Raw genomic sequence first — 18,699 nt, forward strand, 5'->3', positions numbered from 1 at the left:
TCAATGCAAGGACACCTCGATATCTAAAAAATAAAAATAACCTGTACTTTGAAGACAGCGGAGAGAAAAAAAATGCGCTTCTGAATCATCGTACAAGATAGCCTAGAACTCTTTCATTCGTCTTCGTGTCTCGCAGAACGATGTTACTCTTTTTCTAATATATTAATTCCGCTTTCTCTATAGATACAACTATATAGATTTCGATAGACCGCAGCAAATTTGCGAAAGAAATTCGGAGCGCTGAAAAAATCTTGATCGGTGTGGCTGCGAAATATTTTTTTTTTTTTTTTTTTTTTTTCACCGCGCCCAGGGACATCAAGAGTGCGCGAGAGAGAAAGAGATGGGGGGAGGGAAAAGAAGAGAGAGAGGAGGAGACGCGACCTTCCCCGCGTACCTCATGCGCGAAGCACGCGTGTGCGTGCACTGGCCTCGCATCCGCCGCCACCGCACGCATGGCGCGTAAGCAATGCTAGACTATACATGCCTTGTGGGCTAGGTAAATTGTTTTTCCGCTTCAACATGTACAGACGAAATGCAAAATCGATTTTGACAACGTTAGGGATGACTAAATTATTTCGCCCTTGTGTTTTCCAAGTCCCTTAAAAGAAGATAAACGTTTAGACTATATTTTAAGGAAAGTGGTTAAAATGATTTTTCAATATATGTAATTTACCTAATATTGGAGATATATTCAATTTAGAGAAATAATTTTTCAGAGCGCGATCTCTTTTTTTTCCCTATATTTTTAATTTAGAATATTAGATATTAGAATAATTAGAATTAATTTAGAATACAGTCAGGACATATTTTTTGACAATAGGGAGTTTGCATTAAAAAAAAAAAAAAAATACATTTTTTATATATGTAATTTAAATACATATTATTATAAATTTATTTATAAGAAAATTTAAGTTGTGAGAAAACGATTTTGATTGGTTGGAGTGCGTGACGTCACAGTGCGATAGTTTCAAACGTTTGTTTTCTGTATTCTGTATTGTGATATTCGGTCATTCTTCATCTCGAGGTACAAAGAAAAACAATTTATTGGGTGTTTTAATTGTTGTACTTTTACATAGAGGTACAAAACAGGTTTTGTACGTGTTACCTTTGCCCATTTTCACAATAACTGGATATTTTAATAAATAAAAATAGTGTGTTGTCACTGTATATATTAGTTAGGTTTAGGGAGACGCTATTTAGCGCTATTAGAATGCAAATATTGCACTGTGACGTCACATCGCGTTCGGGAGGACTCGGTCGTTTCCAGATCGTATTCGACAATTTCAAATAATGTAATTTTTATTATTGATTTTCTCGTTTAATTTGCATTAAAAAATTACGAAAAAAATAATTATATTTAAAACTATAATAATATATAAATTATAAAATGTAATTGTTTTTCAAAATCATGCAAACTCCCTATTGTCAAGTCTCAAGTTGACAATTCATTACTGTCGAGTTTGCCTTTTTCTATTGCTTTGTGTTTTTCATACAAAAATTACAAGAATGGTTCTTCGTTTTTTAGAAAACACAAAGGAAAAAATGCAGCCACACAATAGAAATATTATAAAGAAATTGACCGCTATTATAAAGTACCTATACTAATGAAATACGAGATAATATATTTACTCATTGACAAATAGCTATGTCAAGTAGAAAGTGCTAAATTTGTTTGTTTAGTAAATAATACTGTATCTGACCAAATAATAGGTGTCATTTACCCTCGATGAATAGCTATTTTTAGATATAGAGAAGCAGGTATATTTCAACTATTGATCGAGTCTATCATCTCTGCTATTAGTTAGATACTCAAGTACAAAGGTTATCCGAAAGCCATACTGATATACCCATTAATACTACAATCGATAAACTAATAAATAACGTCACAATAAAAAAAATGCAACACGTGCTGACACGTTTGCATATGCAAATATTATAAGTTGATTAAAACGGATGATTAAGTAGACAAAAATTTGTGTTTACATTAAATTATATACATGTGATTTTATTGTTATATTTTTCTTCGTTATTGCTTTCGTTTTTTTTCTTATCCTATTATTTCGTTATTTAATGAATAATTTATGATATGTATACATTTCTTATATACGTAATAATAAAATATTGAATCAGCTTACGCGGTTTACAGTCTATGTAAAAAGACATCTATATAATGCGTACACGCAATATGTAGTACGTTACGTAAAAAAAAGTCACGTTGATATAATTTTATAGTCTAATGGATGGTATTAATTCTGCCACGCGTCTTGTCTTTGATTCTCGCGATTGTCGCACGAATGCGCATGCATCTCGCGTGTCTCGAGTGTTTATTCTCTTAATCAGCTGAATTAACATTAGTAACATAAACAATGTAACATATATGCAAAGAAATGAATGCTCTCTCTCTCTTCTTAGGAAAAAAAAAACTTAACAAAGATAAACTATACACGGGATCCTATCATAATAAAAAAAACTTAGAAAAATGTCAACATTATATAATACTTAAATATTTTTATAATTTATTTTTCAAAAAATAATTTAATTTGTAATATAATTTTTAATTTTCAAAGTTTTAATTATACTAATTTTATATAATACATATGATAATATATATGTAATAAAAAAAAATTAAAAATATAGAAAAATTAGAAATTTGCAGTTCAAATATATTAATCCTTCGCTGATTTAAGGATGTTTAGCACCTACAATCGGAGCAAAAAGTAATCGAAATTGACGAATATATATTTTTCTCATATATCTTAATATATGATTATTATAAAGATTGCATAAAATCTTATTATTTATTCATAGCTAGAGTGTAGAAATGTATTTTCCAACTTCTGTTGCTTTTTTCGGAGAATTTTCGTGTTTCTTAAATTATAATGAGAAACTTTTATCATTGACGGTACCTCGATTTCAACATTACAGCACAACATTTGAATTATAAAAATAAAAGAATTTACTCGTACAGAGTAATTTAAAATGTCAGAATAAAAATTATAATAGTGAGTAATGATAAAATGTAGAAGATTTTTAACTATTTCTTTGATAAATTTGATAATTTGTTATTTCTCCGAGAAGAAAGAAATGTGGCAACATGCTAATTTTTCATAAGTTGGTCATGTTGCAAATTGACATATGAGGCCTAGTCGCTTCTTGCTTACACGTTTGTATATAGAGGCTTCTTCAGATGAAAAGATAGGTTATTTAAAATGGTAAAAGAAGGCTCAGCTGAATGCTATGTTGCCACGTTTTCACAATAAATAATATGTCATTTCGGATAATAGGACGAAATTGAGAAAATTATATTCAATATCTTTTGAACTAGTCAGTACTTGACCAAAATTATGTGATCAAATATGTCCTCTATATTTAAACTATGCTTTTGCAAATTTTGAATAAATTCCTATTATTATTTCTATCTATTTTAGTTCTTAAATCAACACGATCACAGGTTTTTTATAAGATAGAAAATCTGTAATCGTATAAATTTAAGGGCTAAAAAGGACAGAAATAATTATATTTATACTGATTTATATAAATAGTTATATTTATAATTATATTAATACTTTTACTTATAATTAGATCCACAAAATAATTATATTTATAATAATATGGACTGGTAAATTCATTGCAAATTAAAATCCTTATAACTTTTGATTGTTTCAGTGAATCAACTCCAGGTTTTTTTATAAGTTTCTGAACATGTATCAGAACAATCTGTGCAAATTTTATTAAACTCCTATATTTTTAAAAATAGGTACTAAACATCCTGGAAATAATCGTAATAAATTTTCGACATTTCGAGAATTATCGAGAATCCATTATTAATTCCGACTAAGTATTGTAATATCGATAAGCGATGATGATGACATTCTTTTTCGGAAGACAAACAACTCGATGTAGACGACTACCGATATAGTTTAACAGCTGCTTCGTTTTCGCGGTATCTGTGGAGTTGGCATGTCATTCTATTAATTTTTAAAAAATAATGGGAGTTCTAGTAGCACTTTTCATAGTTCTATAGTTCCTGATAAAAATTTAAAAAAGTTCCGCATTTTTAATATCAAAAATATCGAAAATAAAAAATGACGTGCTAACTTCACGTTCCAGCACGGCACATTCTTCTCTAAAGTATACGAAAACATCGAAATTCAAGATGTTTATTAAGAGTTCTCGTTAGTTCTGTACCAATTCTATAATTATATATCATTTCAAGGCAAAATTCCAACAAATTACCAAAAAAATCAAAAATAAAGAATGACGCGTTAACTTCGCGAATTTAGCACGACACTCTCTCCTCTAAAGTATTAAAACGAATTAAAAATTCTTATTTTTTACAAGAGTTCCCGATAGTTCTAATTGAGAGTCGCATATATATATAATTTTAGATCGATATTCCACTAATTAACTTTTAAACAATTTTTGTTTTAATTACGTATTACGACACTTAGTAAAAATATGTCGTGCTGCTGATTTTCGGCAATTCTGACGAGTTCTCGACAGATCTGCAACAGTTCTATGCATTAAAATCAGTTTTAAACAGAGTTCCGATCATTATTTATTTTTAAAACAATTTTTCAAACTATGAAAAGTGCTACTAGAACTCTCATTATTTTTCAAAAATTAATAGAATGACGTGCCAACTTCACAGACACGTTTTCGCGTGGCAATTTTCTACACGCTGCTAAACGAGAGGTACGCGGTCTCTTTAAATCCACCACAATTCTGCTCTATCGATCATTCTGTTTTCTCGAATTGGCGACCGTCCACGTTGATTCACTCGCCCGGCGCGTTCAACTCGCCTCGCGCGCGACTTTCCCGAGAGCTTGTCCCCAAGCTCACGACTGATAAACATGTTTTTCGCTCGACGAAAAATAACAAGGGAAGTATAAACTCTTAGGCTCATTTCTCCGGCATGTCAATCGTTCATTCGGGCGAAATTTTCGCACAAGTCGACGATAAAATTGGCAAGTTTAGCGCATTCCGTATGCCGTACCACGACTGCAATATGACTCGCGATCCTCGAGATTTCTTGCTTTCTGCATCGTCAGATGTTATTTATTGTCGCATATCCAATTTGAATGAAGATAATCTTGCCAAGAAATTTTGATTCAAGACCGTCCTCTTTTCTTGTAACGCGCGATAAAGTGGATTTTAACAAGCCTTCCTTCTCGTAAGCAAACGTATGTAAAGTTATGTTAATATTTATACGGTTAATATTTTTACGGTTATTGTATAGTCACGCAAAAGGCTATCTTACTCTTTCACAATATCCAGAAAGGAAAAAAAAATGCATTGTTTATTATGGTCATAATCAGTGTAATTAAACAATGTCAAAGAGATTAAATAAGATGTATAGAATATGCACCACGATATCTTAACAATCGTAGAAAAATGAGATATCGTTAATTGTCATTCTTCTGCCATAAGCAGCCAAAGGCAACGCTTAAAGTCCACTCCTTGTACGCGCAACACGATGACTAACAGAAATCCCACAATGACACATTCGCACCATCGATGGCACTTGACGCTGACGCAGAGTGGCGTATCGCGCGCAAATCACGTTATCCAATATAAAATTTTATAAAAGTCGCAACAAAAACAGACATTTATTATCTTTCATGCGAAAGATAAGCGTGAAATTAATATAATATTTAAATCTGCATTCTTCTCTTATGCATATTAAAAATAAAGATTTTTTGGACAATTTAAAAAAATTATGAAATGCACGTGTATGTGGAAATAAAAAAAAAAAAAAAAAAAAAAAAAAAACAAGCATAAAGTATGTAATAATTAAATAGTTAAATTCTATAAAGAGGAAAAAAAAATAATTGTAAAGAAGCGGAAATAACGATGAAATAACGAGTATTAGAATGAGATACGATACGCTTGCATCATATTCGTGACGTAACGCAAGGACTAACTGAATGTCATACACAATGATGACAATGTCGCGTTAACCAAAGGCTACCAATGTCTCGCTTATCGTGGCAGATGTCGCGTTAACTATTAATAATGTCGCCTGAAAAGTCCTCTCGCCGAGAGATACTCCGAATGGATTCGGAAACGATGTCGCGACGAGGTCGACTGGCCAAACTGCATTTATCGCGGTCTATGACCCGCATTACGCACCGGTGTACGCATGCGTTCGGAAAGAATGAAAGGGGATCACAGAGAGCCCGACAGTGATATCGAAAAATGCGTTTGAAACCCTTAAAAACGAGACGTAAAAAAATTACGAATGTCGAAAATTACCAATATGTTGTTTCCAAGATATTCCGCATTTTTTTATTTTCTCAATAAAGCAAAAATAATATGTAATTTTTAATATCAGAAAAAATGTAAAAAAATATATTTATTGCATACACACACAATTGAACCTTACGGATCATCAGCAATGTTAAAAATTATAATATCTCGTGTTAAGAGTTGAAAGAAAATTTGCTTATTTTCGCTTGCTTTGTAATTACATCGTAAGTTGTTTTTCATTTGCCTATCTTTGCGATCCTTTATCGTTGTCAAATAAGATCGAACAAACAAGAAGTGAGAATTTATAAAAGAGCGGAATTGTATCTATAAATAACTTTGCATTAAACTGTGCACATAATCTTCATTTAATTAATGGAAATATCAGCGAGTCCAAGCACGCAGGATGTGTCGTGAGACAACTCCTTTATGACATTTCCGTTTGTCTATTAACCGCGTCTAATTTTACCTTCATCTTGCATAATAATGCCGCAAGGCAAAGAGAGTTATAAAATAAGACGCTAGGAAAATATAATTATATTAACTAATAAAAATCAACTTTACTTCATTCCGTCGCACAAACTTAATTAATCAATTGACGGATTTTAACTGAAAAGTGGAAATATCTCGAGAAAAATATTTCATATTTAATTCTTTTGATTTTTATATAGAGCAATAATAAGATGGTATCTCTGCATATAATATAGCAAATCATCTGCATCATCAAATTTATCCCGACTCCATCAAGATCAATTTTTTCGAGATATAAAGTACAATACAACATTTCCCTCAGTCTAGCGTGCGCACATTTATACTTCTTAAGATCCCCGAATGTTTTTTTAACAATGTATTTATTAAAAGTATTTTCTCGCTGGCGCGAACGTGTCAGGCATGCCATACCATGATGCAGCCAAACTGACACAGGCGCAGCTGCTTACATCGCCATCGCGAGGACACACATACATGCATCGCGTTGTTTGGAGGAGGAAAAAGATCCGGAGTGCTACCTGCGCCTGAAACTGCCCCAGCAGGCACAAAGAATCGAGCGATGGCGAGTATCATGACACAAGAGAGACGGACCAAGGCACACACGACGAGGAGAGAAGATAAAAGAAGAGGAGAGAAAAGGAGCAACGAGAAGTGAGAGAAAGAGAGAGAGAGGGAGAGAGAGAGAGAGAGATATCTCGAAGGAATTACGCCCGAACGAGACACGTAAGAGACGAGGCAGAAGAAAAAGCATCGAGGACTCGAAGCAAGCAAGCAAGCAAGAAAGAATCGAAAGAAGCAGACTATTGCCAATACGTAGCGCGTGGGAATATATTATATATATGCCGAATTCAACGTTTCCTCTATCTCTCTCTTTAAATTATTTCTCATATCGATATTTTTTAAAGAGAAAAAAATACTTTTTAATACTTCCTTGAATGATTAGACTTAAATGGCGATATAATAATCGAGATATCAATTTTATATATATATATATATGGGCAGGCCATTTTAATCTTTCCACTGAAATATCTCAGAATTCATAAGTTTTAGACAAAAATGTTTCAGACAAAAGTTGTATGGTTTCGAGGGGGCCATAAGATGGTGCCATTAGTTTAACCTTGAAGAGTTATTTGAAGGTCACATGAACGTCATGTTTAATTTTTTAAATAGGACACCCTATATATTATTGCATATTCTTGTAGCTTATCTCGAGAGCTTTCCAAAACACTATAATCAAATGTATATATGTATATATATATATATATATATATATATGTCTGTGTGTGTGTGTGTGTGTGTGTGTGTGTGTGTGTGTGCGCGTGCGCGCGTGTGTGTGTAATGTACGTGTTTATATCATTGGAACGTTATTTGATTATTAAATTAACTTTAATAATCAATGAAGAGGCATACGCATACAGATTATTTAAACATGTGTACATAATCTTATTCGTAATTCTGTAAACTAAAATTAATAGCATAGAAATTTCTCAAATGGTAAAAGCAATTAAGTAAAGAATAACCGCGAGAATCATGATTGAAATCTGCCTTTTCATTATTTTTGATACATCTACTTTTTATATCAGCATACACGATCTATTGTATACTTTTTTTCTGTAATGGTTTCCATATACAAGATATATACCGTTGTATTCTATTATATTATCTTATTATCTTGCATTGCTCGATCACTCTTGTACATCCGTATATGTGTATTCTTTATAATATGTCTCTCTTTTTTTTTTCTACAATTTTTCCTTAGTCATACTCATTCTTTCTCCGATGCAGCTTACTCCGAATAATAAATAGATTCCTTTCTCTGTCTTGCTTTCTTTCGCCGCCTCTTTCGCGTCTCTCTCTCTCTCTCTCTCTCTCTCTCTCTCTCCTTCTATCTACCACCGCAGACGGCTGTCACTGTTCCACTTTACGGGAGCGCGATTTCCCGAGATATTCTCTACCTACTATACTACTACACGCCACCTCCGCCGCCTCGTCCCACCTCTCTCGACTACTCTCACCGCGGTATGCCAACCTTCCACTCCACCATATTTCTCTCGCGTGCTCGCACGAAGCGGCAGGAGGTGGTTTAGTGGAGGTGGATGGATCCGCGCTCCGCGGCCCCCACGGACGCCCACGAGACCCCACGTATACAGGCGGTTTCAGGGGGATAGGTCGATACTTGGGAGGGAAACAATATACCGGGGTTATCATTATACTCGACGAGGAGATCGGGGGGAAGGTAGGAACATTCTCTCTTTCATTGGAAAAAATATTCGCGATATCTTATTTTAAACCATATCGAAACTTTGTTATTTTCTCTCTCGAATTTTTAAATCAATCTATCGTTATTAAAGTGAAATATGTATATAAAACGGAATGAAATATGAGTGTACGGGTACCGGCAGAAATGGTGTCTGTCGACAACTTTAGCGTTACACACATACAACAGAAATCATACGTATACATATGTACTAACTTCATGTGTATGCGTGTGATCCTGAAGTTGCCGACGGACACCATTTCTGCCGGTGCGTGTACATAAAGGAGGTTAAATATATAGAATATGTATGATCTTTGAAATTTCTGAATCTCGATTTTTTTCGGGTTTATCCAAATTTAGTATAAAATATTCGAATAAAATATTCATCGCGCAAACGTGTTCAAATATGTTCTCTAGAGACGACACGTGTCAAGTACTTATTAAAATAGGATATAAGAAACTTGCGACACCTGATGAGTATTCGCAGAACTAATGAAATAAACAAAATAATGACATTTCTGTAATGAGGAAAAAAATAAACTATCAAAAAGTGTGTGTCTCATTTTGACAATCCCAGTTGTGCTCGAAATACACAAGCAATGTAAGACACGATAATGATCAAGAAATCAATCAAGTACCATTTGAAATTTCAAGTTTTAACATTACATTTCGAATTATAACACTGATAAGATTACAAACAATATCAGTTTTTGTTGACTAAAGGTTAACTCTTACTCCGTATTGTTATTTTTGGCACCTTCCAACTGTACAGGTGGGTCAGCGTATTTTCGATCAGTTTATTAATATGTAAGTGTTTTAAAAAAATCTGAAAAAATGTATATACCTTCTTTGAACATTCTAAACAAAGACTAAAATAATAAATTTGAAAAATAATTTACTTCAATATATTATTTTATGATTATTTGTTTTTTCGAGAAATTGACGTTGTTTCAGAAAAATCACAGACAAAAATGATCCATCAGTATCGGAATAAGGATTAAATCTAATCTCTATCTACTCTTTGTTTACAATTTTTTTATTACACCTTACAGTTTCCTTTCAAAGTATATCTCGTACTTCTGAAACAGCCGGTATATACATTTGGATATATATATATATATATATATACCGTTCTTTTTCTTTCTTTATCTCTCTCTCTCTCTCTCTCTTCTCACCAACGCATGTCCAAAAGTGCACCGGCACGAAGGACGAGCCTATACGTTCGCTCTCTACCCGGGTCGTCTCTATTCCGCCTTCCCCCGTCTGCCAGCTCGTCTCTCTCTCTCTCTCTCTTCGCCCCCTTCTTTCCCGCTTACTCTTTCTCTTCTTTCTTTGCAGAGCTGCCGGAGCATGGGGCGAGGTCCGATTCGAACGCACGTCGCTCGTGAGAAAAATAGAAGCGACGCGAGTATATGCGTGCGTGCGTGAGCGAGACGACGCGCCGCGACGCTCTTCCTCTACCGTTTCTCCGCGACGTCTTCTTCGAGATAACACGCCGTAAACGATTCAACCTATCGCGACGGTATCGCACGAGCTATCACGAATCACGTTACAGAGCTCAGAATGAAATCAATTCCTTTCGTAATTCGTTTGTGCTTTTCCACCATTTCTCTCTACTCGCGATCTGTATCGCGTATCTACATATTGTCCGCACTCGACAAAGAATGTGATAAACGGTAGTTGGGAAGAATAGACTTTGCATTCCCTCTTCCTCGTTTGTGAAAAATCGCAGGGAACGAAAAGAAGAGCGATATCACAATAGATCTCTCTTTTCAGCTGAACTCTAAGATTTTGAAGAATCAATAGATACTAAGAAATATATATACATATATATATATATATATATATATATATATATATATATAAATAATATATATATATATATATAAACATAATATATATAAATAATAATAGATATATATATCTTTTTATAAGAACATAATTGTCTCGATTTAAGAAGAGAAAGAGTGAAAAAATGCAATTAAAACTTTAGATGCGATACCAAGATTTTTAAATTTATATATATTTTTTTCTTTAATACGCTTAGCGTACATTTACTAATGCAATGTATAAAAAAAGAAAATAAAATAAAAAGAATTGCAATCTTTTGTATAATTTATTTTCGTTACATTTGTTATATCAATATCGTCCCTTTAATTATTCCGCTCGTCTGTCGCTTTAAACACAGATGGATTAAATAACTAAAAAAAAAAAAAATAAAAAAAAAAGAAAGAAAGGAACCGATCCGCAGTTGCTTTTCCAGGAAAGAAGATTGTTGTAATTTCAGCAAATTCAAATCCTAAGGGTAAAATACCCGTGGGTGATTTTGATATTTTCTTTCCGCGATAAAACACAAAGAGACGTGAATAGTCTCGTCTCCGACTCCGCATGATTCTCGGAAGTCCAGCCCAACCGAAATTACACCGGTTTCGATCCTTCTTCTCCGGAGAGAGAGAAAGAGATGAAGAAAAAGAAAAAAAAAAAAAGAAAAGGAAAAGAGAATGAAGACTCACCTCTCGCGGTGTAGCAGGCAGATGCGCTCCTTGGCGACCTTCAGCTTCTTGGAGATAATCTTTTTGAGACTCTCCACGGTGTCGTTGCGGTCCACCGTGAGCTCAAACTGGCCGCCGGTGGTCGGCGTGATACACACGGTGATCTCGTCCCTGTCGGCGGCGGCGGCGACGCAGCCACACCCCGGTTGCGGTACCGGCGGCAGCTGCGGCGGTTGCGGCGTCGTCGTCGTCATCGTCGTCGTCGAACAGGAGGTAGTCGTGGCAGCGGCGCGTGGCCCCGGGGACGCGGCTCTTATCGAGCCCTGGTCGCGACACTCGACGTTATCGGTGACGGCGGCGGTGGCGGCGGCGGCGGTAGCGGCGGTGGCGGCGGCGGCCGCGTCACCGGCCGCAGGGACATCGTCGGGAGGGACGACGGCGGGGGTGGCACTCGACTCGTCGTCGAGCGTCCGCATCTTCGAGGAGGAGGCGGTTTCGTCGCTCTCGCCCCCCATCGCCGCTACGTCCGACGTTCGCGGTGGCCCCGCGGTGTCGTCCATCCTGCCACCAACAACTCTACGTCGATTATCGATGCACTGTACGCGACGATGATAAAACTGTACAAACTACGCGTGAGGACGAAGAGAACGGGGACAACGACGGCGACCGTTCGGTCCGTCTGCTGCTGCTGCTGTCGCCTTCTTCTTGTTCTTCTTGTTCTTCTTCTTCTTCTTCTTCTTCTTCTTCTTCTTCTTCTTCTTCTTCTCCTTCTCTTCCCTTTCTTTTTCTCACCGCCGCCGATTCCTTCCTCCTCGCACCCTCCTCCCCCGCTGACGACGAACGACGGGACGTCGCGCTCTCTTACGTGTTCGCGGTCGCGGCGCGTACGTCGCCGTTGCCGTCGTCGTCTATATGCATGCACCTGCACCTGTGATCTTCTCCGGCGTCTCTCTGCGCGCCGCGCTTCTCCTTCCCGCGAGCGAAGCGTCGACGAAGGAGACAGCCGGCAACCCCGAAGAGAGCGGCGGCGGCCGCGGAAACGCGCACGCGGCGAAGAGGAAACGAATGAAATTTAGGGAGGGGGGAATGATGGAGGGGCGAGGGGGACAGAAGACAGGCAAGCAGGCAGGAAAAGGAGTGTATACCGAGAGAGAGAGAGAGAGAGAGAGAGAGAGAGAGGAAGGCGAAGCTTTTCTGGCGTGCTCGATGTTGTCCGGCTTTGATGTTCTACGACGTAGCGCGATCGATAGCGATAAAGTATTCGCGAAATCCGCTAGTCTCGAGGAAGAGAGAGAGAGAGAGAGAGAGAGAGAGAGAGAGAGAGAGAGAGAGAAAACACTGATCACTGCTCTTCTTCCTTCTCGACGGCACTGTACGACGTACGACACACCACGTATAACGCGCGACGACCGACGACTGACTCTCTCCCACCTTCAGGCAACAGCGCACGAGCACGAGCGCACCTTCAGGCAGTTGCGCTCTCTCTTTCCCTTTTCGCTCTATCCTTATCCGCTTTTCTTCTCCGCTTACAAAAGACCTTCTCGTTCCCTTGTACTTATGTATGTATATACATATAATATAATATATATATATATATATCTCCCTCGCTGCTTTCTCACGCGCACGCACGCACGCGTCACATATGTACGCACTACGACCCGTCCTCGAGCGGTCGAACCCTGCGACTAGCGAACGGAAAACCGGAGCTCCCGGAGCTTCTGCTAGATTCCCAGACCCGGCGGCCGCCGAACCCATTCCATCGTGAGCGAGTGCGCGGCCGAAGATACACGACGCGAGCCGACTGGTGCCGAGCGTCGCGCGGGCTATTTGAATCGCGAATCGTCGTCGACCGCTGATCATATCGTTCAAATAGAGAGAGAGAGAAATTAATGATCGCTAAGAAAATTAGGTTCTCTAAAGTTTTATTTTTTCTTTTCCGCGTCCCAGGTAGAACATAAAACTCATAATGACATCATTATGACGTCACCTAAAAGTCATTTTAGAAAAATCATAATGATCTCATTTGATATACATTTGGCAATGTTTTGGTGACTCATTTTTGATATTATAATATCATTTTTTATATATATTACGCAATTACTTGTTTATTTAATTATTCATGTATATTTTAATTATATTTAACCAACATAATCTTTTTAAAATTATATATGCGATTATTGAACTTAGAAAATTTATGATTTTTTTTGTCATTTTTTAATCATTTTTGTTTAGGTAACTTTTAAGTGATAAATAAAATCATGATGACGTCATAATGATATCATTATGAGTCTCATGTTCTACCTGGGATACATGTGTTTTTTTCATCTTATATTATTTTACCTTTGTATTTGATTATCTCATTTCGGCTTATTAAAAAATTTCTTTTGTTTCCGTTTAGTTTTTATTCTTTAAACGATATATATTTATTATAAAATAGCTGTTTTATGATGTAGAAATATTGTAAGGAGATGCTAACCTTTTATGGTGATCCAGCAATGACTATTCCTGAATTAAGAACAATAAGAACGATTTTAGTGGAAGAGGGTTCCGATGATTTAAATTTTAAATATCGACGATACAATATCACCACTATAGCTATGGCAGGTTTCAAAAATTTTTTCCTGAAAATAAAATATCCGAAAAAGGGTGGAAAATGTGAAAAACGTTTTTCATTATTGTATTTCAAGAAGAAGAGACAGATATCTACAAATAAAAAAAAAGAAAGAATATCATTCATTATATCACAGCTTTCATTGTCAATAATAGATGCTAGGAGTTCAAATTTACAAATAAAATATTAAAGAAAAATTTTTACATTTTGTATTGTGTACAAAAAAAATATTCATGAAAAAAACGAAAAAATTCATAAAAGCATGAATCTTTTATATTAATAAAGACGTATAGTTTTGTTCCCTTTATACTTTTTATACTTTTCTCTTTACCTTTTTTTATATTCTCCAACTATATATATATATATATATCTTTCTTTTAATATAGAAAGTGTCTCAAAAGCATTGCAAAATATAAAATATAAAAATATTTTAAAGTTTGAAATAATTCCGATATATAAAAAATAATTTATCTATGCAAATTGACAAAAATTAAATTTGATATTATTGATTTTCAAATTAAATTTCTCAATAAATCGAGCGTTGTAAGGAATTTTTATTACAATGGATTTGGAATTAACCAAGAGGAAATTATATTAGACGATTTACACGTTTGAGTTTGAATTACAAAAACCTTTTTATTTTTCATAAAATATCTTTATATCTAATAATCAGCTCCATAAAAATTTTCTCTAAGAAAAACACTAACTTCGAGAACTCTCAAACTATTTCTACAATATATTTCAATGAGTTCCGAATCCGTATAATAATTCAATGTAACAGGAAGTATTTCAAAATCGATTCTTATATGAATAAAGTTATTGTTGCATAGAATGCACCAAATTATTTTAGTTCTATTTAGGTGTGTATATATGTATATTATAAAAGTATAGAATAATTTTTTTAAATATATATGTATCTCAATAAAAAAAAAATATTGTCTAATTTGTATTAAAAGAGAGCAGGAAGAATTTGCACTTGCAATGCAAAAAATATGAAAGAGAATCACAATTATAGTTTCTCAAAGGATTTCTTTTTCCTTACTAATCTTAATTTGTTCTAAATTTATAATAAATCTTTTTTCATTATAGCAATCTCATATTATGTTCATATTATCATATTATCTTTTGGCCTGATATATATAATCTATATATAACGATATTAATAATTTACAGTCTTACAAAAAACAAACTTTATATTAAATCCTGTCATGTACATATGTATATATACACTTTTCTGGTATGATACAACTCTTAATATATCTATATAAACTGACAAAAATTTATTTCAAATTTACAAATCTTATTTTTATACATTGTATAGAATATTTCAACAAATTTATATCTAATATGGAAAACTTCAACTTTCATAATTTATCATAAATAGAAGATTTTATTAACCACTGGTTTATTTATCGAATTTTTCATGCGAATCTATGCATTACTAGAAAATTACGGAATATATTTACAGAATTACAGCATAAAAATCTAAGGATAGAAGATCTAAAAGTATCATATATACGACAATGTCATATATATTCCAAGCTCGTGGTGCATTCCAGAATTATATTACTATCTCTCATAAAAAATTGATAGAAAAATATATCATTGTGCATCGCAAGTTCAAACACTAGCGTGAACGAATCAATGGCGCGCTGACAATGACTGGATCATTTGCTTTTACTCCTTACTATTACCATATGTAAATTCTGTGGATATATCTTATATATTATACATTGCATATTTAACACTCACAAATGGAGCAGCACCTATAAATAATCACTAGTCTTTGTATGGTTATTTAAATTTTTTTTAATATTAAAATTGTTGAATAAGCTAAATTAAATGTCCCTTGCATGCAGACGCGTTTTCGCACGTGCAAGGGACGCAAGAATTCACGATCCGAATTCTATTGTGTCATGTTCGATCGGCTTGAATTCGTAGTCTCCTCGGCCATCCATATGTAAATAGTACTGAAAATCCAGTATAAAAAACAAGCATTAGCCAATGAAAAAAAAAGATTATATATCAAAAAGCATGTTAAGTAAAAATTAGCATATATAAATATGTTAATTATAGAATTAACTCGAAAAATAATACCTCGTGGTGCTTCCAGAGAGAACGACGATGCGAGACTGTAAATAGCGTAATATTTTCTTGTCTGCAATATCTGTACATGGAATCCTCGACATCGACACTGACAGCGCTCGTACACTCATCCAGAATAGCGAATTGCGGTTTGTGATAAAATAACCGAGCCATCTGCATAAAATAGAATATAATTCAAATATTTAACAAGAGCGCGTTATTCTGAAAAGGCGATATTTAATATAGATCATATAATAAAATATGATTTAATCGCTTACTTAAATCACAAGGATAATTTTATACGTGTCAAACGAGAACAAGCTGTTGCGTAGTTGTCGCAAAAATAACTAATGTCGATTTTAAAAAAAGAGAAAGAAAACCTCACCGCTATACGTTGTTTCTCGCCACCAGATAAAACATCCATCCAATCGGCCACCGCATCCCAGCCTTGTCCTTCACTGTTAGCGAGATTTTCTCTGTCCAGTAGATGAGTTAATTGCACCAGTTCCAAAAACTTCTTAAGATCCTCATCATTGGCGTTACCGCGTCTCTTCATCTCGGCTTTCGTGTGGGGATAAATAATTTGATCTCTCAATGTGCCCAACGTCATATAAGGACGTTGCGGTATGTAGAATAGTTTACCGCGTGGTGGTTTCGTAATACTTCCTGCCCAGACTGGCCACAGCTAAACGTTACATAAAATCAATTAAAAAATTTGATTTTGTGCAAAGTCACTTGGCGCTATTAAAATTTTTAATCTATCAATTTTTTATATCAATTATGTATATAATCTAGAAAAAAAATTACAGTACGATTTAACTAACATTATAATTCGAAATAAATTTGCATATATTACGATAAGAACGAGCAATAAACAAAACAATGAAAATAACGAGCACATACTTCCCCAAGGATTCTAAACATGGAGCTCTTGCCGCAACCGTTTGGACCGCAAACCAGCACATTCATCCCGGACTTTACTTCAAAGGACAGTTCTTTAATGAGCACATCTCCGTTCGGAGTGACTAGTGGTACTTGATCGAATCGTATGATGTTATCACGCGGCACAATCTTGCCACCACCGGGATAACCGATCGCATTGTTCTTGTAATCAGAGATCATCGTTCTCTCATATTTCCCGGCGTTCAGCTCGTCGAGGACTGTCTTGATCTCGGTGACCCGAGCCGTGAAGCCTGCCAGACGTGTCAATTCTCTGCCGGCCAACACCAATCGGCCGACCGCCTCGGCCATCTTCACCAGCATTCGGCCGTATGTATAGTACGATTTGAATCTATGATTGGCCGTGCCGGAGAGTACAGAATGATTCTTCTGGAAGAAGGGTACGCTCACTGCATAAAAGCCGACTATGGTAGCGAAATCTGAAAAAAGATAATTGACAATGATAATATTAAAAAGTATAATTGACGCTATTTTTGAAAAAAAAAAAAAAAAAAAAAAAAAAAAGTATTAATATCGTTAACTAGGTATGCAATAGTTATTATGTAAACCGTACATTTTCCAACAAAGTTATCTACAATGCCCATTAAAACTCTGAATTCCAGAAATTTACGCAGGTGAGTTATCTGTAAAAGAAAAAAAACATATTCAATGCAAAAATAACAGTATACTGATAAATGTGTATAAATTGACAACTTTTAGATATTTAAACTTACAAGTTTATGAAAGCTAGCTAACAATGTCAATTTTTCCCTGTTATTTCCTCCATAGAAGGCTATTTCCTCCGAGTTGGTGATCAATCTTGAATTGATATGACGATACTCTCCTTCCAGTCGTTGTTCTTTGACAGTCATCGCTCCGACAGGTTTGCGAATATGAGTCAAAAAAGTACCAGCTATCACCAAATAGGAGAGTATAATTAACGGCGTCTGCAATAAAATAATATTATGTGATATCATAAAATATAAAACATTAATACTAAATTATTACAATAAGGACAAAATATATATATATGTTACATACCTGTCCCCCAATGGTAGAAGTTAATTTATATACATAGATACTGATGTCTAACAAAGGCTTTGCTATATTGCTGTAAAGATCTGTACAGCTATCACAAAACTTATCAATGTCAGTAGTCAAGAGTTGATCTGGATTCGAAATACGAGTATCCAAATTACTCATTTTGTAATAGGTAAAGCCCCTGCAAAAAGATACTTGTTTCTTAAATGTTCAACTTATTTTCAGTAATAGTTTTTTTATTATGTATCACTTGAATAGTTTATCTGTCTCTGCTATATTTCTTGATAATTTACTTCAGTCATAAATTATTTAAGCGCAAGTTAACACCACTATCAATATCAATAATGATTTCAAATATTTTGCAGAGTCATGCATACATGTAAGTGAAATATCCATTGCATAACAAGTACCTATGACACTGTTTTATTATAAATGAGAATGCCAATTAAGCTGAATGGCAAACTAAAGACTGTGTAAAAGTATATATTGTAGGATTTTTGTAAACCTAATCTTTTTATACTCAAAAGCTTAGACATCTG

The 18,699-nt window shown here is 34.9% G+C and overlaps 2 protein-coding genes across 3 annotated transcripts in view; both read right to left on the reverse strand.

Annotated features, from left to right (window-relative positions):
- LOC140673590 (uncharacterized) overlaps window positions 1-13,196 on the reverse strand; it is a 41,455-nt gene extending 28,259 nt beyond the window's left edge. Inside the window, exon 1 of one of the 2 annotated variants that reach the window (XM_072906635.1) lies at window positions 11,506-13,196. In XM_072906635.1, the coding sequence (XP_072762736.1) occupies window positions 11,506-12,044 (539 nt within the window). In that variant the 5' untranslated portion in view covers window positions 12,045-13,196. The remainder of the gene's footprint in view (window positions 1-11,505) is intronic. The other variant, XM_072906636.1, reaches the window with a different exon arrangement.
- A 2,270-nt stretch (window positions 13,197-15,466) lies between these two features.
- Window positions 15,467-18,699, reverse strand: part of Pmp70 (ATP binding cassette subfamily D member Pmp70) — a 4,381-nt gene continuing 1,148 nt past the window's right edge. Inside the window, exons 6-12 of the mRNA XM_072906118.1 lie at window positions 18,161-18,341; window positions 17,854-18,066; window positions 17,694-17,763; window positions 17,084-17,559; window positions 16,566-16,865; window positions 16,193-16,354; window positions 15,467-16,065 (exon numbers count right to left, since the gene is read on the reverse strand). Of these exons, the coding sequence (XP_072762219.1) occupies window positions 15,988-16,065; window positions 16,193-16,354; window positions 16,566-16,865; window positions 17,084-17,559; window positions 17,694-17,763; window positions 17,854-18,066; window positions 18,161-18,341 (1,480 nt within the window). The 3' untranslated portion in view covers window positions 15,467-15,987. The remainder of the gene's footprint in view (window positions 16,066-16,192; window positions 16,355-16,565; window positions 16,866-17,083; window positions 17,560-17,693; window positions 17,764-17,853; window positions 18,067-18,160; window positions 18,342-18,699) is intronic.

The sequence above is a fragment of the Anoplolepis gracilipes genome, chromosome 14 (assembly GCF_047496725.1).
Source record: "Anoplolepis gracilipes chromosome 14, ASM4749672v1, whole genome shotgun sequence".
NCBI classification, from domain to species: Eukaryota; Metazoa; Arthropoda; class Insecta; order Hymenoptera; family Formicidae; genus Anoplolepis; species Anoplolepis gracilipes.